This window comes from Myxine glutinosa, chromosome 2, assembly GCF_964187855.1.
Source record: "Myxine glutinosa chromosome 2, kmMyxGlut1.1, whole genome shotgun sequence".
NCBI lineage: Eukaryota > Metazoa > Chordata > Myxini > Myxiniformes > Myxinidae > Myxine > Myxine glutinosa.
Window position 1 is genome coordinate 102,229,924 of NC_136262.1, and position 23,323 is coordinate 102,253,246.

Below are 23,323 nucleotides of genomic sequence, written 5' to 3' on the forward strand. Positions count from 1 at the left end.
TGGTATGAGTGGTAGTAAAACATATGTGGTGAATTTCAGATGGGACAGTATTGGTAGGACAGTATAATGGATGCAATATGTTGTATGGTACAGTAGAGTATGGTATAGTAGAGATGGTATGGGCTGTGCATATATTATTTAACACATTTTTGTTGATTTTAGACTCCCCTCCCCTACTCGCCTTACCACTACACTCCTTAATGCTGGGTAAAGGTAAAAGGTTTACTCCTCTCCCCACCAACTGGTATGAATAATTACATAATAATTTGTGACATATTAGTGGCATAGTTAATTTCTCTGCGATGCTTGCCTTGCAGGTTATTTTGCACTTGTGATCGCTGCATGTATCGTAAACTTCAAGCAAGCCCTTGCCTTGCTTGTCCTAACTCTGATAGCCATCTTCTTCGTCTTCTGGGATCTGTTCATTGCAAAGTATGGAGATAAGATCGCAGAATCCCTGAAACCTTGTGAGAAGTTTCTAGACAATCACTGGTCCATCATAAGATGGTGAGTCTTTGTGAATGACAACTGTTTCACTAAGAACCATCACACCTGATGCTCATTGACTCCAGTGTGTATTGGATGTGTATTAATGCAAATATGGATATGATGGGAGTACTTGAGATAGAAGGATCACACAGAGCATGGCTCAGAATAAGTAATATGTGCATTGAGAGTGCAATAATTTTAGATCAGCAGAAAGGCAGAAAGGCTGGAATGAAATGGCATTCACAACACGCTATTTTGTTTGATATCTGGTTTCCATAAGTACTCCCATAGGTATTATGTTGCTGGCTAATCTCAAAAACAATTGGACATAGACCTACTTAGAGATCAGAATAGCAATATAAACCTATCATTTTAATTTTTTGAAAAGTGTGAGGATGTTTTTTTTAATTGACATGATTACTTTTGTAGATCAAGCATTGATGAAAACAAACGGACCTGAGTGCAGGTGCAGTTTTAAATATAAACTTGTGGGATTCAGGAGAAACATGCAGGGGGAATGTAAGGCTAAAGGTGCAGGTTTAACTAGAACGGCACTCGGTAGAGCGCACACCTCCGCCAGGCTGAACAGTTTACGTTTTGTATCCCACTGATAGGTCGGATCTGGATTCGGGCCTGCACCAAAATCGAATCGGCTTGTTCTTGTCAGCTAACCAACTCGTCCATAACTCTTTTAAATATCATGTTATATATCGCTTTTCGCCCGATCTTCCAATGGTGAAAAATCACTGTAAAAATTCTACTAGCCGAATCCGGATCTTCAACAAAATTTAATCATTTCGTCCTTGTCAAATACCCAACCTCTCTGCCAAATTTCGTCCGAATCCGTCAACAACTTTTTGAGATATCTTGTTCACAGACAGACAGACACACAAAAAACAGACAGACATGGGTGAAAACATAACCTCCATCCACCTTTGGTGGCGGAAGTAAATATAAACGTGTGGGTTTCAGAAGAAACTTGCAGGTGGAATGTAAAGCGAAAGGTGCAGATTTAAGGACTTCTGATAAATTCAAGTAACGTAGACTGTCTCACCAAATGTCCTTTTCCTCATTGACTCCAGTGAGTGTTGAGTGTGTATTGATACAAACACATGGTTAATGTACAAACTTCACTGAGTCTGAGATTACGGCTGAAGTGATCTAATTCAAACTTGGTACAGGTATGTATAATGAGGTAAAGGTTAACTAATTCGAATTTGGAGTGAAGAGGTCAAAGGTCAAAGTCTGTAATAGGTCTATAACTTGAGAACAGCTGAAGTTATCTAATTCAAACTTGGTACACATATGTATAATGATGTAAAGATTAACTGATTAGATTTTGGTGTCCCGAGGTCAAAGGTCAGAGGTCATGTCAGGTAAAAATGTGATAACTTGAGAACAGCTGAATGGATTTAAAGCAAACTTGGTACAAGTATTATAATGATGTAATAATGTGCGCAGAGGCATATCGGCCGACGTCGTGATGTCGAAGAGTGTTGTTCTAGTTTTTACAGTTTTTGCAGCCATTTATTACTTGTAATTTTGTTTAACATGATTACAAGTGATCTAGAAAATGCTGTAAAAATGAGAAAATGTAAAATCGTCGATAAGGTTAAATGAGCCAGAATGTAAAATAAGAAAATTATGAAAAAAAAGAGAGAAAGTTTTGTAAAATGAGCCAAAACCGATACATCATCAGTGGAAAGTCATGAAAATGAGATCATGCATTTGCAGAAAAAGAGTGTAGTGAGCAAGAACCGATATAATCCACCTACTTAGGACAGATAAAATGAAGGGAAAGAAAATAAATGGGGAAAAGTTGTACGAGGCAGGATGTCTAAATGAATGAAAAGTGCTTGTTGATCCTGTATCAGTGTATGGGAAGGGGACAACGTGCCAATCCTGAAGACGAGACTCTTTATGCTTGCGACTGTCCATGGTACTGAAATGGAGAAACGTACCAGGAACTGTCACGCAGCTGAACGAATGTCCGGGGGGATCGAAGAGCCGATCAACTTGATCCGAGAGGTCTGTGTCGTGGGTTCGTACATCGAGTGAGCGTTCCAAAGACAACGTGGCATGGCAAATGCTGGGATATTATCAAAAAATCCTCACCATAGTGTAGCATCAAAACCAGTAAGCATGGTGTAAGTGTAAGCTGCCCTTATATATAGCACGTGCCGGGTTGCATTGTGGGGGGATATGCGCACGTGGTTTGGGATGGTTCATTTCATATTTGGAGTGCTGTCTCATTGCTTTTGTTGTTATAAAGTGTATGTGAGATAACATCTTAGGAAGAAGATTTTGATATTAACCTCTATTGAAATTGGGAAACAAATGAGTAAGAGAGTGTTCACAGAACTAGCAATGTTTATTTTTTTGCAGCAGTTTTGCAGTTGCAAACTTGCTGCTAACTGCGCTTCAACATATCTAAACTTATCATTGACTGGAAAAAAGCAGGTTGTTGTTTTTTTTTTTGTTTTTTTTGTATGCAACATCGAGGCTCGTGTAACAGCTAATAGTCAGGTTCACTATGTCAATAAATTATATTTCGTTCAAAATCATGGTAGATTAGTAAACCTATACATTTTTGGAAAGGTTATAGCATAAGGAAACTAAAAATCAATGTTTACATTTGGAGAGAAACCTGTATGGCGGCCATTTTGGATTTTCAAAATGGCCACTGTAAAATACATATTTTGTTCTATTTCTGCCTCTAATTACCCTAAAAACTTTTTAAAATATACTAAACCTATATTTTCAGGGACAAGGAATCCAATGAAAGTATCAAATTAGTGCTATGGGGAATGGTAAGACACGAATCAAAGGTTTTGAATTGCAAAATACTGTCTTTATATTCGCGATAAGTTGCATAATCAAATACATGTTATCATTTTGTACAGGCAGTTAATAACATCAAAATGTGTCACAATAATTCATATCACCACACAGGCAGTCAGCAAAATCATATATACACATGCAGTCAGTATAACTTCACATCTACACAGGCAGTCAATGACAAAATATACACAGGCAGTCAATGGCATCAAACATACACGATTACAGAATATGCCATTTAGAGTTCGTCATCACTGTCCTGTGTGTCGTATCCGACAATATAGTCCGCATCGTTTTCACAGTCCGTTCCACACAAGCAAAGGTCGGTCAAATTGATTGGCAAATCGAATTGGTCGAATGGTCGATCGAATTGAATTCGATGAATCGAATCGAATCGAATCGATCGAATTCGTCGAATGGTCGATCGAAGCGATTGGTCGAATGGTCGAATGGTCGAATTGGTCGAATGGAATTGGTCGATTGGTCGAATTGGTCGAATTGGTCGAATCGAATTGGTCGGAATTGGCAAATGTAAACATTGATTTTCAGATTTTCCATGTAATAACGTTTCCAAAAATGTATAGGTTTGCTAATCTACCATGATTTTGAACGAAAAAACATAGTGAACCTGACTATAACATGAATGACAAAAACAAACAAACAGACACATAAGACGAAATAAAGGGAGCGGGAGACAAGATTGGGAGAGAGGGGGAAGCATACAAGTACAACATTTGAGAGCAGGGATATCGGGAGATCTGTGGGAGGTAGAGGGCTTGGGGGGAGGAGGCATGGGAAAAGGGGTGGGGGCGGTGGGAAAGGTAAAAAAAAAAAAACACATGGACACTGCTAGGACTTCCAGGAAAGAAGTCGGTATTTCAGAAAAGTGGATCTAGGGTGAATTAACAGGGGTAGAAAAGATCAAGGTTTTGAATGGGGGAAGATGAAAACAGTAGTTCAGTGAGATTACACACAATGCAGCCATAAAAAGCATTCAAACCTAATAAGCAATATGGCAGGTCACTCTCCAAGGAATGTACAAAAACAAGACTGTTCAGGGCATAAACCCTGTGGCACAGTCACAATGCACATGCCAAGAGAATATTTTGTTTTATTTAGAAACCATTGATACGGAGAGAGGACATTTATTTCAGCAAACATTGATGATGGATTGATAGAGAGCACACAGACGTTCATTATGAGTGTTGCTACCGTGTGATGTGACGACTTGTGTGCATATGATTCGATGTTAAAGGGAATGTTTGTTATACGTGACTGTGTAATATTTATTGAGACGAGATGCTTATTCCAGAAGTCGAGTCGGTTGGACATCAATGTATTGAAGAACCCTAGGGTTTTGTGGCAAACATATGGATGAACCTCCCTAGCTAGCGTGGAATAATTTCGGTGATCTTACGATAATTCACCAAATGTCCGTCCGTCCGTTCGAAGGTACCGCAAAGACGGCTCAACCGATCGCAACGAAATTTTGGGTGGGTATTCCTGGGACCCCTTGGAGTAAAATAGGCTATATTGTTATTCCAATTTTTCCCCAATTTTCCAAGTTTTCCAATTTTTCAGTTTTTCCAAACACGATGGAATTACCGATATGAACAGTGATGTGGCTTTTGTTGAAATTCTACATACTAGGAGAGAGTAGATCGACTCCTGACAAACTCTTCCGATATAAACGTGCAGCTCCGAAGTAACATGCAGCGTGTGCCATGGCAGGTCAGGTCAGGTCAGGAGGTCAGGAGGAGGAGGCAGGTCAGGTCAGGAGGACCAGGTCAGGGACAGAGACCAGGACCAGGTAACATGGCAGGTCAGGAGGGGCCCAGAGACATTGTGAGGGACAGAGACCAAAGGGGTCGTGAGTACCCAAGGGGTCGGGAGTGGGGAAAGGGGACACACATATATAAGATGGCCATCTTAATAATATTGGTGATTGATTGTTGATTGTTGATGGTTGTTGATGGTTGATTGCTCGGGGAAAATATTATTGGTTATTCCGGATCCTTGGTGTGGGGTTTCTTATTGACTGGAATTCATATTGATTGCGTTACGAAAGCGCATAAATAATAGATCTTTCTGGCGGAGTTCCTCTCACGGTCCGGGGGTCACCGAGACCAGGTAGTCACCGGGAGGACCACGTAACAAAAGCGACTGAGAAACAGGTGTGGCGGCCGCTTCCGTTTTGCAGAATTCAATCTTTTTTCAAAATGGGCGCCATGTACTGTTTCGATTTTGATGATTTGCGTGTGATACGATTCAACGGATGTTTATATGAATCGTTTAAAATTATTTTTTTTAAAGCCTTCAATTTCTGATATTTTGCCTTTTCATTTGGGCCTCCCAATTGAAGCCCCACCCATAGGGCAGGTACCGTTGCTAGTTAGTTTAATTTTTATTTCAGTGACGAGTGATTGGCAGATCCAGAGAGCCATATAATAAGTTATTATATCCATTTGTATCATTGTATTCTAAAGCCTGGTGTTGGCTTAACAACACTCGTCGTGCCATTCAATAAGACCGGGTGGGTTGACTCATTCTGTCATCATTCTGAGCTCGGCAAAATGAGTACCAGCTTCGTGGTAACAGGGGGCACTGCATCGGCGGCACAACTGGGCTTCCAGAAATGATGCAACCAGCAGCCACAAGCTGCAGACTTAATAATAATAATAATAATAATAATAATAATAATAATAATATTCCTTGCATGCTACCTGCCATGAAGTGCTTTTATCCTTTTTTCAATCAACTTTCTTTACTCCCACTAATACTCCTGGTGAACTATTCCACCTGGTAACAGCTATGAGTACAAAAAACTGCTCACATGTTGATTTGAGCTGAATTATTTTTTCTTTACATTCAATCTGCACCCCCTGGTTTTACCCCACTCCTTTAGTTCAATTATTGACACAAACAATTGTTTTCCTCTTCCTCCTTTCGCCAACTGCAGGTTTGTTTATGGAGCTCTCTTAGTTGCTGTCATTTTGTGGCTTGCATTGGACACTGCCAAACGGGGAACCAATCAAGTAATCCCTTTCTTTGGCCTCATATTGTACATTCTACTGATATTCATCTTCTCCAAACACCCCACAAAGGTGTGTTGTCCAGTTTGTATGACATGGATGTGCGTAATTGATGTGGCTTGCTGGGAATGAGTGTCACTACATCTTGTGCAATTATTATTTAGTCATACAACAACAACAACAAAAGGCATTTTAAGGCCATTTTCCCTGCTAGAGCGGGGGTTAGCCTTGCGGTCCCCATGACAATCTTCTCCATTTTGCCCTATTTTCTGCATCTCTCCTTGTTAACCCCCTTGCCCGCATTTCTTCTTCCACCATCTTTAGCCAAGTCTTTCTCGGTCTTCCCCGTCCTCTACTTCCTTCTACATTCATTTCCATCACTCTTCTCAACCAGCCACTTTCATCCTTTCTCAACACACGACCAAACCATCTCAACCTGTTTCTCTTCACAACATCCATCACAGGCTCTATTAGACATAATAGAATCATAGATAGGTCATACTGAATTCACCATGGGACACCCAAATATGAATTGTTTCAGCGCAACAGAATGCTCTTAAATGTATTACAAGATATCACATGGCACCAAAGACACAGGTAAAGGCCACCTGTCATCCCAGCTAGCACAGCAACTTTGGACAAATGTTGGCCATTACTGCACGCACGAATTCTGCTCCCCATGGTGATCAGAGCAACATGGCTGTGCAATCTCGCCGCCCGTGGCGAACGGGTGTGATGACCTTTTGGCAGAGCAACATGGTCACATGTACTCTGCTCCCCACTGTGAAAGAGCGTGATGGAGACCACATAGCCAACAAAACAACTGACAAAACACAGTTTAACCCCTTAAGTTTGCAAAAGGTGTGCTGGATCAAGGTGGTCTCACCTGACAGGCATGTGGTGATTACGGGTGGCGGCCTAGCATCGACAATAACTACGGGTGTTCAGCGGCCTCGGACAGCATGGCTGGCATCAATAACAACAATAACGAATGTCCAATGGCCTCTGGCTGCATAACAAGTGATGATGCTCGGCAGACATCAGTGGTGCGGCCGGTGCTGGCGACAATAACGATGAGCATTCAGTGCCCTTCAGCGATGAGGCTGGCATCGGTATTGACATCGCCCACTACGGCCGTCCAGTGGCCCATGGTGGGGTGGCCTTTGTTGGCAGCCAATATAATAGTGTTTTGGTGGCCTCCGGTGGGTTGGCCGGTGACAGTTTCGATAGCAGCTTCAGATCTGTTGGAGTGGTGTGTAGCGCTGCTAGTACGTTTTGCAGCACCTTTGGAAATGACACTGTATTAATTAACCCCTTAGTTCCCAGCACTGTCGCTCCGGTCAATACCCCTCCATGCCCCAAATGCAAGCTTGTCAACACGAGGAGGCGTTCCATCCAGTGTTGGCCATGCAATTCCTGCTGTCACTCCTCTTGTGTTAAGTTATCTGGGTGTCAGGCGGAAGTACTTTTTACCAATTGGTCATTCCCCATCTGCCATAGGATTGCTTTGATCACCTTTCCCCCTACCCCCACCCCGACTCCCCCTACCCAACCAATGTACATCTAATCTATCCACTCAACTGGCAAGCATACGCAACGCCTTCAGTCTTGTTCTACGGTGACGAGGCCATTCATTCAGCAATGGGCATCCAATAGAGTGACCCCTTCAGGCCTGCCCTGTTCTCCCTGGGAATCGACCACATAGCTAAGAGGGTTCAGTCGGAGCTTAACATATGGTATCTCGATGGCGCATCCTTTGGTGATGAGCCCGCGAAAGTGCTGGCCGACCTTCAGGATATCATTGGCCAACTGACATCGGCCTTGAGATGAATGGCGGCAAGTGTGAGCTGACCATCCTCAACCACACATCGTCAGACGACTGTCAATTCACTGAGACCATATTCAAAGCAGTCATTCCCGACATTAAGATTGTCCTGATCGACGACTGCACACTTCTTGTCGCTCTGAACTCTCCAAGATCATTGCCAAAAGCTATCACTGATTAAGCCAAAGCGAGAAAGAATCTAAAGCGAGAAAGAAGCCAATGCAAGAAAGAAGCCAAAGCGAGAAAGAAGCCAAAGCGAGAAAGAAGCCAAAGCGAGAAAGAAGCCAAAGCGAGAAAGAAGCCAAAGCGAGAAAGAGGCCAAAGCGAGAAAGAAGCCAAAGCGAGAAAGAAGCCAAAGCGAGAAAGAAGCCAAAGCGAGAAAGAAGCCAAAGCGAGAAAGAAGCCAAAGCGAGAAAGAAGCCAAAGCGAGAAAGAAGCCAAAGCGAGAAAGAAGCCAAAGCGAGAAAGAAGCCAAAGCGAGAAAGAAGCCAAAGCGAGAAAGAAGCCAAGGCAAGAAAGAAGCCAAGGTGAGAAAGAAGCCAAAGCGAGAAAGAAGCCAAAGCGAGAAAGAAGCCAAAGCGAGAAAGAAGCCAAGGCGAGAAAGAAGCCAAGGCGAGAAAGAAGCCAAGGCGAGAAAGAAGCCAAAGCAAGAAAGAAACTATTTGGGTTAAGGTAAAGCAAAGTGAAGAAGGGTCATATCACCGATCATAATCTTTGTGGTGCGGATCTGTTCATGAGTGTTTTGGAGATTTGGGAATTTATGTTTGAAAAAATTAGTTTGATGAGTTTATAGATTTTAATGCAACATGTAGTACCTACTTTGGCTCTTCCCTTCTATTAATTAGCCTTAGGCCCCTAATATCCTGAATCAGGCCTGCCTGTATGACTATGAGGTAGTTTTAAAATATTGAGATGGTTTGTGTGCAGGTCAGGTGGAGGATCGTGATTTGGGGGTTATTGCTGCAGTTTATCTTTGGCCTAATTATCCTCCGTACCAAACCTGGCCTTGACGCCTTCAATTGGCTTGGAATTCAAGTGCAGGTGAGTTCTTCACTGCACACACACTTACATGAAATGATTGAATTTTATAGTTCTTGTTTTTCATGATTGTTTCCCTTTCCACCCAAAACCCCTAGACGTTCCTGAAATACACTGACGCTGGTTCCCGGTTTATATTTGGTGATAACTTCCAAGAGCATTTCTTTGCTTTTGCGGTAATACATTTTTAATAATAATAATAATAATAGTAATAACTAGAAGGGCACTTAGTAGAGAGCATACCTCCACCTGGTGAAAAGTTTATGTTGTGTATCCCACTGATAGGCCGGATCTGTATTCGGACCTGAACCAAAATCTAATCGGCTTGTTCTTGTCACCTAACCAACTCGTCCACCAAGTTTAGACATAACTCGTCCATAACTTTTTTTTTTAATATCATGTCGCTTTTCGCTCGCTTTTTGCTTTTCCGCTCGCTTTATTGCTCTTCACCCGATCTCTCAATGGTGAAGAATCACTTAAAAATTAAATAATTATTGTAGCCGAATCCACATTCAGATATTCACCAAAATCGAAACGATTAGTCCTTTTCACACACACAACCCCTCCAAGTTTCGTCCAAATCGGTCCACAACTTTTTGAGATATCCTGCTATGTATCATTTTTGGCCCTTTCTCCCAATGGTGAATAATCACTTTAAAAATTATAGTAGCCGGATCCGAATCCGGATCTTCACCAAAATCTATTCATTTCGTAGTTGTCACACATGTACTTTCTAGCCAAATTTCTTCCGAATCAGTCCACAACTTATTGAGATATCTTGTTCACAAACGGACAGACAAACAGACAGACAGGGGTGAAAACATAACCTCCATCCAGCTCTGGTGGCGGAGGTAACTATATATCTGTGATCACAAAGCGACCGCCAAGTTTAAGCCTCGCGGGGAAGGGTTACCCTTGGTGATTACCCGTGACTTACCCTTAGCCCGAGATCCAATGATGGCTATATTCTTAGGGGTGTAAGACCTTGGCCTTTAACCCAGAGGGATATGATGTAAATTAAGTGTAAATGCACCTTGCTCTATCTATGCTATCTATGTAGAGGGCAATTTCATTCGGATCTGACAAACCTTAGTCGAGTTATGGTGAAAAATGTTCAAATGTCTATAATTAGGTCATGACTTTAAAAAATAGGTCAATGTCAAACAAAATTATGTCAACTAACCATGCTTTCCATTCAAATTATTGCTGCGAAATTTAATTCCGAAAGTCCTCACCGTCTACAAGACTTTCTCAAATATAATATATAATATTAAATCAAATATGTATATAAGAATAGAGCTTGGAAATTGGGAGTGTTGAGTGGTGGTGCAGGGAGATTAGAACCAAATATATATTACTAGCAGAAGTACCCGGCATTGCCGGGCAGGGGAGGGGAGGGGGAGGGGGAAGGGGAGGGGAGGGGAACGGGGGGAGAGCGAGCCCCTTGGTAAAGTGAGCGATTTTTTTTTTTCATAGCGTCATAGCGTTCATAGCGTTCATAGCGTTCATAGCGTTCATAGCGTTTCATAGCGTCATAGCGATTTTTTTTTTCATAGCGTCATAGCGTCATAGCGTTCATAGCGTCATAGCGTTCATATCGTTCATAGCGTCATAGCGTTCATAGCGTTCATAGCGTTCATATCGTTCATAGCGTCATAGCGTTCATAGCGTTTCATAGCATCATAGCGATTGTTTTTTTCATAGCGTCATAGCGTCATAGCGTTCATAGCGTCATAGCGTTCATAGCGTTTCATAGCGTCATAGCGTCATAGCGTCATATCGTTCATAGCGTTTCATAGCGATTTTTTTTTTCATAGCGTCATAGCATTCATAGCGTCATAACGTTCATAGCGTCATAGCGTTCATAGCGTCATAGCGTCATCACGTGATCGCTCTGAGCGAATCAGCGCCCACCTGCTCTGATTCCGTTGATTCCGTGCGCTGAAATGCGCTGAGGTAAATATGAATAAAAAATATGGATCGTCAAATATTTTGAGTTCGGCCATGTTCGTCCCAGGCTCAATGGCCATGTCTATGCCAAATATCAAGCACGTAAGCCTCTCCGTTTAGGAGTCTATCGGTAACATTACACACACACACACACACACACACACACACACACACACACACACACACACACACACACACACACACACACACACACACACACACAGTGTTTTATAAATATAGATTATAATAATAATAATAATAATAATAATATTTCTAAATGGTGGTTTGATACTCAAAGGGGTCCAATAAACTCTGCTACCATTAAAAATTGGGGGCACCAATTGTGGAAATAACCCCGAAACAGTAATAAGCCTTCCCCCATGACATAGGATCGCAAGTAAGAATCACTATCACTGGAATTTCCCATCTTAAAAAATATAAACATATTTTAGAAGAAATACAAACATGTAATGAAATTCAAAAATATATCTGTGTTTAATTTACCTGAAGTGCATTTCATACTTGGCCGTTTGTCACTGCGTTTCATATGATTCCCCCATGCGTCATTTCCGCTCATGGTTGGCGGTCTGTGTGATTTACGCTCCTTCGTTTTCACACTTGTTCAAGACTATAAAGCAATTCACCCTTGATTAAGATGTCTGGAAAGCGACCAACTAGTGACAGCATCAGCAGCAGCACAAAGAGAGTCCGCAAAGCAATTACTTTAGAGGTTACACTTGATGCATTAACGAATTTTTATGAGGGTGAAAAACTGAGTGACATCACGAAAGTGCAGGGCCATGTTACCTCCACAGGGAGCACAATAAAAGACAGTAAAGACAAAATAAGAGGCAGTGCTGAACAAGTAACGGCTCTAGGTGCCAATGAGTTTTCACGACATACCCCCAAGCCTGCCACCTCTCAGCCTGTTACCTTTTCGGAGGAAGTGGATGATCCTGCCACCCATCAGCCTGGCAACCATCAGCCTGCCACCACTCAGTCTTGTGACATACTACTTTAATAAAGTTTGTTGCATTGATATGTGTATTTTTTAAAATAATAATGTTTGTAACTGTTGCTGCGTTTTTGCCTGAGGAAGAACTGCTGAAATATGTCTATCTGGGTTCTTCCCAACATCTTTGTTCCTTTCACATTCCTTTCTACTTTTTCATATTTCTCTCCATTCATCCTAATTCTTGCTTCTTCTTTATTTCTCTCTTTCTTTATCTATCTGTCTTGGGAGAAGTGAATTCTTGCAGAAATTTTTCTGGAAGGTTCATTTGGCTGCGCCTGGATGGGTTTGAGGGTTGAGGAGTATCAGCTGAAACCCGAATCCTATCCAGGTTCCTCCTGATGACTCCATCTTTGCTCTCTACTTCCTCTGGTTCCTCCTGATGACTCCATCTTTGCTCTTTATTTTTTCTGGTTCCTTCTGGTGACTCCAATGCACTATTTGGTTTTCCATTACATTACATTACAGCGAAGAGTTAAAATTTTGTTCCATAGGAAGCTATCTCCACTTTTATAATGGGAGTGATTGGGATAATTAAATTCGATATACAGCAATTTACCTAACAGACTGATTTTAAGGAACAGAACCCTTCAGTTTATCGAGGGATTACTGTTTGTACTATTATAATGTGAGTATGTCTATAAAGTATGCACAATTAGAATGCGAGTACATCTATAAAGTATGTACTATAAAACCACACAAACATCCTAATGAGGGTCTGCAATCTCTGATTGTACTTTCTAGTTATAAGAAATGTTTTGGAAAGGAGTTATCATTTGTTTGTACATGAAGTTGAATGTAACTATTGATGTACCAGAACAATTGAAAGGCTTATATGTTCCCCACACATCTTCCCCCAAAGGGTAATGCGCTGAAGTTTTATCTTGTACTTTTCTTTTCCCAGGTACTTCCCATTGTGATCTTCTTCAGCACAATCATGTCCATGATGTACTATTTAGGGTTGATGCAATGGCTCATATTGAAGGTGATTATACTCTGTATTTGTTACCAAAGAGTCCCATAAATTGGTACACCTACCACACCTTTACCATGTGCCTGTCAATAACAAATCACACGCATCATGCATGTAATGTATAAAAAAAAAAACATACCTATTAATTACCTATAACACCCTACTACACACCACACACCTATCACACACCTATCACATGTCTATTACACATATCACACACTTAGTTATCACATGTAAGCCTGGTGTTGGCTTAGCGGTTAGGGTGCTGGCTTGGGATCCGAGGATCCTGGGTTCGAATCCCGGTCGATCGCTGAACTAACGCCAGGGGGGTTGACTCAGCCTGTCATCCTTCCGAGGTCGGCAAATTGAGTACCAGCTTGCTGGGATGAATGGTCACGGTGTGTACCCCGATTTAGAATAGGTACACCGTATCCCTGCGCATCGTAAGAGGCGACTAAGGGTTGGCGTCAGGAAGGGCATCCGGCCATAAAAACATTGCCTCAAACAGGGAACCATGATTGTCATGGGACCCACAAGGCTAACCCCCGCTCGAGCGGGGAAAATGGCCTTAAAACGATCATTCATTCATTCATTCAGTTATCACATGTCTATTACACATATCACACACTTAGTTATCACATGTCTATTACACATATCACACACTTAGTTATCACATGTCTATTACACAAATCATAAAGCTATAACGCACTTATCACATTCCTTTACGAATCACTAACCATTTACAGGGTTACAAATGATTATTTCTGGCATAAGGGGAAAATAAGGCCAAGTATTTAATCTATCTATAATTCCAGCAATCTCTGTGTGTCTGTGTGTCTGTGTGTCTGTGTGTCTGTGTGTCTGTGACCGCTGTTTCTCGACAACCACGGGTCCGATATACTTGAAACTTGCCAGGTATATTGCTGGGGACCCGAGGATGTGCCTTTTCAAGGTTTTAAATTAATCGGAGAAGTACTTACCGAGCTATGTCCAAAAAACGCTTCAACCAATCAGAGAGCAGCGAGCTATCACGTGTGCCGAACGTGGCGATCAGACTCTGCCTCGGACGGCACATTTGACAGCGTATTCATTTATTTCACGTTGGAAAACTATGTTGCCGTTAAACTATGTTTTAAAACGAATTCAAACTGCGATTAAATTAAAACGATTCATCCTAACTGCGATTTGCGAACTTCCGGACAGTGAAGACTTCACTTCCGGCAGCCAATCACAGAACGCTTTGTTGCGTAGGCGTGGCCGATGTCAGAGCGAGCGTGTGCGCCATTACGTGCCTTTTCAAGGTTTCATATTAATCGGAGGAGTAGTTACCGCGCTATGGCGATTTCTTTACCAAACTCCGCAAGCCGTTCGCTTTGGACCAAACCATTGCATGTAAATAGAGGGGGGGGATTGTCACCGGACTCGCAAGCCGTTCGCTTTGGACCAAACCATTGCATGTAAATAGAGGGGGGGGATTGTCACCGGACTCGCAAGCCGTTCGCTTTGGACCAAACCATTGCATGTAAATAGAGGGGGGGGGGATTGTCACCGTACTCGCAAGCCGTTCGCTTTGGACCAAACCATTTCATGTAAATAGAGGGGGGGGATTGTCACCGTACTCGCAAGCCGTTCGCTTTGGACCAAACCATTTCATGTAAATAGAGGGGGGGGGGGGGATATAATTTTAGATATATATATAGTACGGGCATTGGCAAGGAACGGGCACCCACGTACGGGCAATGCCCTAGTATATTAAATTGCAGTACTCTTATGTCTTACAAACTGATTGCAAATAGTCCCAAGACTGGAAAAAGCCTGAACACGTGGTTAATTGTCTCTTGGATGTACAGCAACCACACCTTGATAAACTTTCGTTTATGTTTATTTGTTGCAGGTTGGGTGGCTTATGCAAATAACAATGGGAACATCACCAATGGAGTCCATGGTGTCTGCTGGAAACATTTTTGTTGGACAGGTCAGGCTCGTGGATCTGTGGGTGTTGATTGGTACTTCCATCGGTCGGTTATACTATGACTTTGTTTTGCTTTGTGTTAGAAAACAACGAGTAATTGAAAAATATGGATAAATCGTTTTTGATAAGCTGCCTTTAGCTTCGACATCCTGATAAAGTATCATAAACATAACAACGATTCACCAGATCTCACCCGCAAATTACACACCAAAGGATTTATGAACCATTTTGGGATTTTTGTGCAAATGTATAATCAATGGACAATTATTACCCTCGAGGAGAGGGAGGGTATTGCATTTGAGTCCGTTTGTCTGTTTGTTTGTTTGTCCGCACAGAATAAATATGATTTTCTCTGCAACCGTTGGTCCGATTGACAGGAAATTTACACCATAGGTGCAACTCCACCTGTATAATTTTTAAATAATTATGACGTCATAGGTCACGTGGTTCGGTCGCCATCTTGGAAAATCTAAAAATTTTGCACCTCTATATCTCGGAAAGCAATGAATAGAAAAAATTGAGACATGGCTCATTCTAAAGAACACTCCATGGGGAATAAAATATGTTAATGATGATGTCATAGGTGCCTCCATTATGACGTCATAATTCGACAAGTACAAAACTTCATCCAATCAAGATGAAATTTCTTGCACGCCATGTCGGCATAAACTGGTGGAGAAAAAAATAATGATGACGTCATCAGTCACGTGGTTCGGCCGCCATATTTGTTTTAACACAAAAGCCTTAAAAACCACTGAAAATACATCCTGGCGAGGGTTTGCAATCTCTGATTGCTCTTTTTCTAGTTTTACATGTGGCAACTATTTATTTTTTTTAAACCACAACATAGAGGTTGACAAATAGTGGAAAAAAATTCATCATCAGCTATTATTTAATTACACATATTCTTCGAAAGCACTTGGCTACCATTGGCACGTGCCATCATTGACGACAGAGGTGGGACAACTTATATTGGTGACTTCAAGGTGTGTTTAATATAGTACTACATACACCTGTTTCCTACAGGAGCGACCTGTGGGGTGGGGGTCATGTGTATGTACATGTACCAAGTCTCAGCCCAAATGTTTCACGAACTGGCTGGCCAGGCCTGACGTTCGACTAGGTTAGGGCAGGAATTTGTAATTTGTTCACGATGCTACCGATAGCTCACCTACTCTTCGTGAAGGACACCATGGGATCTTTAAAGTCCACCAACCCATGCTGACAGACGGAATGCCTGTTTAATGTCCATCCGAGGAACAGCACACACATGGATGAATCGCCCTGCCTGTGAAACACAGGGATGACCGTTTATAGCTGGGGACTCTAGGAATAGGGTTATGCATCAAATAAAGGTCAAAATTGGGCCGCAAGGTTATCGGAGCAATATGGCACATCACATTTGAAGTCATGGCTGGTAGAAATCACATATGAGGCCCCGAGATCCAAGTTATAAACAATCCATATAAAATCCACATACAGTTTAATGTGATCAAATCTAGAAAAACTTGACAGGTAATTGGGATTCATCATTCATGTGTGAAGACGATTTAAGTACCTTTATTAGCTCAGCATCATTGCCGCTTACCTAGAGGCCTAGCAAGTTGAGACAGCACTGATCCATTAATCTGTGGAGGATGCAATAAGCATTTCACACTATGATGTGTGAAAATAATCTTGATAAAGGGGGGTGGTTTGGGGGCAGTTTTATTATCCTGATCATTATTATTGTTGATATTATTAATTAATAATATAATTATTTTGTAATCAAGATATTATTGTTATGCTATTATCGTTATTGCCGACACACCATTTTGAATGGAAAAAAATGGCCTCCAAAGATGAAAGTTTGATGTCCTGCTTCTTCTTCACATGACATAGGGATGGCAGCGTATTAACGTTATTATATTGATATATTATTATTATAATACCATTATCATTATTGTACCACCTCCGTCGTGTGACCCTTCGTCTCCCTCTGGCAAGTTTGGTTGACATTGGCTAAGTAATGACCGACTGCATCGCAGTCAGCCAGACAGACAGACAGACGCAAAATGGCATATTTTAGTACAATTACATGATTCAGTTGCAAAATGATATTTTGCAGTTCATGGGTGCAATGTCAGGGATAAAGGATTCAAGTATTATTACCCCCGCCAGAGGAGAGGGTATTGCATTTGAGTCCGTTTCTTACTTAGCAAAAAATATATATATGTTTTGACAAGTATGTTGATCACTCCGGTTTGTGTGTTTGTCTGTCCTAGTCAGGTTCACTATGTCAATAAATTATATTTCGTTCAAAATCATGGTAGATTAGCAAACCTATACATTTTTGGAAAGGTTATAGCATAAGGAAACTAAAAATCAATGTTTACATTTGGAGAGATACCTGTATGGCGGCCATTTTGGATTTTCAAAATGGCCACTGTAAAATACATATTTTGTTCGATTTCTGCCTCTAATTACCCTAAAAACTTTTTAAAATATACTAAACCTATATTTTCAGGGACAAGGAATCCAATGAAAGTATCAAATTAGTGCTATGGGGAATGGTAAGACACGAATCAAAGGTTTTGAATTGCAAAATACTGTCTTTATATTCGCGATAAGTTGCATAATCAAATACATGTTATCATTTTGTACAGGCAGTTAATAACATCAAAATGTGTCACAATAATTCATATCACCAAACATACACAGGCAGTCAGCAAAATCATATATACACATGCAGTCAGTATAACTTCACATCGACACAGGCAGTCAATGACAAAATATACACGATTACAGAATATGCCATTTAGAGTTCGTCATCACTGTCCTGTGTGTCGTATCCGACAATATAGTCCGCATCGTTTTCACAGTCCGTTCCACACAAGCAAAGGTCGTTCAAATTGATTGGCAAATCGAATTGGTCGAATGCGGAATGGTCGATCGAATCGAATTCGATGAATCGAATCGAATCGAATCGATCGAATTGGTCGAATGGTCGAATGGTCGATCGAAGCGATTGGTCGAATGGTCGAATGGTCGAATTGGTTGAATGGAATTGGTCGATTGGTCGAATTGGTCGAATCGAATTGGTCGGAATTGGCAAATGTAAACATTGATTTTCAGATTTTCCATGTAATAACGTTTCCAAAAATGTATAGGTTTGCTAATCTACCATGATTTTGAACGAAAAAACATAGTGAACCTGACTATCCGCTCACTTATACTTGCCTACAGGTCACAATATTAAACCAATCTTCACGAAACTTCACCAAATGGTAGAGTTTGTCGTCCGACAAAATCCTATATATTTTTGAGGTCAAAAGGTCAAAATAGGCCAAAGGTCAACCACTTTTTTTCAAATTTCCAAAATCCTCAATTTTCATCCGATTGACGGGAAATTTGAATAGGATTTACACATCGGCTAGGTCAATTCAACCACCAACTATGTTTGAGATCAGCGTAGGCCAAAAGGTCAACATAGGCCAAAGGTCAACTACTTTTTTCCAAATTTCTGAAATCCTCAATTTTCATCCGATTGACTTGAAATTTGAATAGGATTTACATATCGGCTGACTTAATTCAACCACCAACTATTTTTGACATCAGCATTGGCCAAAAGGTCAAAATAGGCCAAAGGTCAACAACCATTTCAAATTTCTAAAATCCTCAATTTTCATCCGATTGACCTGAAAATTGAATGGGATTTTCATATCAGCAAACCGAATTCAATCACCAATTATTTTTGAGCGCAACATAGGTCACAAAGTCAACATAGGCCAAAGGTGAACCACTTTTTTTCAAATTTCTAAAATCCTCAATTTTCATTCGATTGACTTGAAATTTGAATAGGATTTTCATATCAGCGAACTGAATTAAACCACCAACTATTTTGGAGATCAGCATAGGCAAAAAGGTCAACATAGGCCAAAGGTCAACCAGTTTTTTTCGAATTTCTAAAATCCTCAATTTTCATCCGATTGACTTAGAATTTGAATGGGATTTTCATATCAGTGAACTGAATTCAACCACCAAATATTTTAGAGGTCAACCTCGGCCAAAAGGTCAACATAGGCCGAATTTCTAGAATTGTCAATTTTCATTCGATTAACTTGAAATTTGAAGACGATATGCATATCTTGTCGCTGAATTCAACCAACAACTATTTTGAGGTCAACATAGGCCAAATGGTCAACATAGGTCAACCACTTTTCCCTGAATTTGTGAAATCCTCAATTTTCATCCGATTGACTTGAAATCTGAAGAGGATTTGCATATCAGCTTACTGAAACCAACCACCAACTATTTTTGCGGTCAACATCGGCCAAATTTCTAAAATTGACAATTTTCATCTGATTAACTTAATTTGAAGAAGATTTGCACATCAGGTCACATAATTCAACCACCAATTATTTGTGATGTCAAAAGGATGCTATACCGAGTGCCATTCTGCTTTGTTCTCTTTTGCCAAGTGTCGCTCTATGAGTGATTTTTCATTTGTTTGTCTGTCTAACCGAATTGTCTGTCTGTCCGTTTGTTTGTTTCTTTGTTTGTTTTTCCACAGAGAATAAATATGATTTTCTCTGCAACCGTTGGCCCGATTGACAGGAAATTTTTATGAATTTCACTATTCATAAGAATTTTCTACTGATAATATGACGTCATCGGTCACGTGGCACGGGCGCAATCTTGGAAAAAGCGAGAAAAAAAAACACCTCTATATCTCCAAAAGTGCTGAATAGAAAAAATTGAGACATGGCTCATTGTAAAGCACTCTCCATGGGGAATAAAATATGTTAATGATGATGTCATAGGTGCCTCCGTTATGACGTCATAATTCGACAAGTACAAAACTACATCCGATAAAGATGAAATTTCTTGAGCGTCATCTGGGGATAAATTGGTGGAGGGAAAAAATTATGACGTCATCGGTCACGTGGTTCGGCCACCATCTTGGAAAACCCGAAACAAATTGCACCTCTATATCTCCGAAAGTGCTGAACAGAAAAAATTGAGACAAGCCTCATTGCAAAGCACTCTCCATGGGGAATAAAATATGTTAATGATGATGTCATAGGTGCCTCCATTATGATGTCATAATTCGACAAGTACAAAACTTTATCCGATTAAGATGAAATTTCTTGAGCATCATCTTGGGATAAATTGGTGGAGTAAAAAAAAAACGATGATGTTATCGGTCACGTGGTTCGGCCGCCATATTTGTTTTAACACAAAAGCCTTTAAAAAAAACACTGCAAACACGTCCTGGCGAGGGTCTGCAGTCTTTGATTGCTCTTTCTAGTTTTATTTAGTTTTCTGAAAGATCTTGTGATTGAAAATATTATATGTGGAGATTTTCACTGAAACGAAGCACAGCTATGATTGCTCGGAAAGACATGTTGAAGATCTGGCTAGAATTGTTACTACTGAGGAATCTACTGGCCAAGTGAAACCAGATTCCACTTCAGCAGTCGTCAAGCTATGTAAATGAAGCCCCAAACATCAGGAGGACAATGATGTGGAAAACTCAGAATTGCCAATGAGGACAGGTGACTGTCTGACCACAATACCTGAAAGGGCATACAAAAAATGTCAATGCCATGAGGTGGGCATCTTTCCTTTTTATTCTAAGCCATGTGTAGTATTTGTGGGGAATGGTCATGTGCAGTCCAGTTGGTTTCCATAATGTACGATTACTATTATATGACAATAAGAAGTTTAAAGTCAAACGTATTTAAAGCAAACTCACAAGATATGTCATTTTCATCTTGTATGTAACAGTAGATATTGGTAAATCCCAAAGATATTAATCCTGCAGTACATGCTACACCACATAGTATTATCGCATGGACGGGAGCCCTCTGAACGGAATGCAAACACTCCCGATGGTTACAGTCACACAATAGGCCTTTAGCCCAAAGATGGCTGAATTAAAGTTTTTCCAAGAGTTTGCCGCAGACCTGTAAACGAGTCGGGCTAATCTCGTGCTGTTTATCAAACAAATTTACAATAATTTAACCCTCCATGGAATCCAAATTAACCCAATTAATCACCAGACGAAATGGCAGCAAAACAATTGGTACACACCATGTCTTGTGAAATAAATAATTATGTATTGCACGAGGACATGATGTACAAAACTATTCACACACAATGGAACCACGATAAATCAACCTATCTGTGCATAGGTGTCACACACACACATCTACTCACAATAACCACTGGAGGTAAGATCGGGTTTTCTCCTATCGAGTTTCCTCCTATTTTTACGGTTTTTTTTTTTTTTTTTTTTGTATACAAGATCGAGGCTCGTGAAAGAGCGAACATTAATCACACAGAAAGACAAACCGACACATAAAACATATAACATAGGGAGCGGTAGACAAGATGGGGAGAGAGGGGGAAGGACACAAACACAACATTTGAGAGCAGGGACCGAGAGACATGGAGACATCGAGAGATCTGAGAGAGGGCGAGGGCTTTGGGGGGGGGGCATGGGAAGGGGGCGGTGGGAGAGGTATAAAACATATGGACACTGCCAGGACTTCCAGGAAAGAAGTTGGAATTTCAAACAAGGTGGATCTGGGGTGAATTAGCGGGGGTAGAAAAGATCAAGGTTTTGGATGGGGGAAGATAAGAGATGGTGGTGAACAGCTGTTTTAAAGACCTGGAGCGAGGAGTGGGATTGAAGGGAGTGAGGGAGTTTGTTCCAGAGGCGGGAGAAAAGAGGAATGAAAGAGTGAAGGTGAGCAGAGAGCCGAGATTTCGGCAGTTTAACCATCAGAGGGTTGCTGGCAGATCTTGTGCGACCTGTAGGAATATTTGGGGGACAGAGCACAGAGAGAGCTGGGGGTGCAAGGCCGGAGAGGAGTCGGTAGAAGACAGAAAGACCACCTACCTGCCTGCGGTGAGTGAGTGAAAGGCCCTCAGAGATAGCTTCATCGCAGGAGATTCCAATAATTCTGAAAGCTTTGGTTTCAACAGCGTGAAGCCGAGCTAGGTGTGAGGCAGGAGCACCGGCCCATAGGGGAGAACAGTATTCCATTGAGCTGCGGATGAAAGCCTTGTATGTGGTGAGGAGCTCAGGTGTGCCGAGGAAGGACTTCGCACGACGGAGGATGCCCAGTCCGCGACTGGCTTTGGAGGCCAGCTTGGAAATGTGGTTTTCCCAAGAAAGATCATGGCAGATAGTGAGACCCAAAATCTTGAGCGACAGAACTTCTTGGAGAGGATTGTTGAGAAAGTAGATGGGAGGGTTGTCCAGTCGATCTTTTCGGAGAGACATAGTAAGAGTGTGAGATTTGTCAGGATTGAAAGACATGTTCCACTTGTTTGACCAGTCTGTGATTTTGTCCAGGTCTTCAGAGAGTGAGGAGGCAGCAGACTGCCGATCTGAGGGAAGAGGAATGGAGCGGCAGAGAGTGGAGTCATCAGCAAAGAGATAGAGAGGATTTTCGAGAGAGTCAGAGAGATCATTGATGAAGACCAGAAAAAGCACGGGGCCCAGAACACTGCCTTGGGGAACTCCAGCCTGAACAGGAAGAGGAGATGAGAGAAACCCATTCAGGGCCACACGTTGACGACGACTAGAGAGGAAGTCCGCCAGCCATGCGTGGAGATTTCCATGGATACCAAAGGAGGAGAGTTTGGTGAGCAGAGCGGGGTGCCAGACCGTGTCGAAGGCACGTGATATGTCGAGGGAGACAGCTCTAATTTCCTGTTTGGCATTGAGGACCTCCATCCATTGTTGAGACAGCAGAAGCAGCATGTCCAGAGTAGAGTGACCTGGTCTGAAACCAAATTGATGATCAGAGATCAAGCCATTGGAGAAGAGGAAAGATTTCATATCCGAAGCAATGATGGATTCCATGACTTTGCTGATAATTGGGAGAAGGCTGATGTTGCTAGGATCTGTTTTTGCACCTTTTTTGTGCAAAGCGGTGATGTTGGCTGATTTCCAAGCAGATGGCAGTTGACCTTGAGCAAAAGAGAGGGTGAAGAGAACAGAGAGAGGGTGAGATAGAGCAGCAGAGCAGGATTTTAGGACCCGTGGGCTGATGCCGTCGGGTCCAGTTGCAGAATCAGAGTCGAGGGTTGACAGAAACTTTTCCACCTTGTCTAGTCTAGTAGGAAGACTAGGTCCCCCTGCACCCCCCGGAGATATACTTCTAATCAGTGTTTCTAGATTGGAAAAAATGTGTAGAAA

General features: G+C 41.5%; 1 protein-coding gene across 1 annotated transcript in view; it reads left to right on the top strand.

Moving 5' to 3' along the window:
- The window catches only part of SLC28A3 (solute carrier family 28 member 3), a 106,760-nt gene that overhangs the window by 40,062 nt on the left and 43,375 nt on the right, over positions 1-23,323 (top strand). The window contains exons 6-11 of the mRNA XM_068107642.2: positions 318-507; positions 6,287-6,431; positions 9,112-9,225; positions 9,321-9,398; positions 13,089-13,169; positions 15,052-15,132. Coding sequence (XP_067963743.2) covers positions 318-507; positions 6,287-6,431; positions 9,112-9,225; positions 9,321-9,398; positions 13,089-13,169; positions 15,052-15,132 — 689 coding nt within the window. The remainder of the gene's footprint in view (positions 1-317; positions 508-6,286; positions 6,432-9,111; positions 9,226-9,320; positions 9,399-13,088; positions 13,170-15,051; positions 15,133-23,323) is intronic.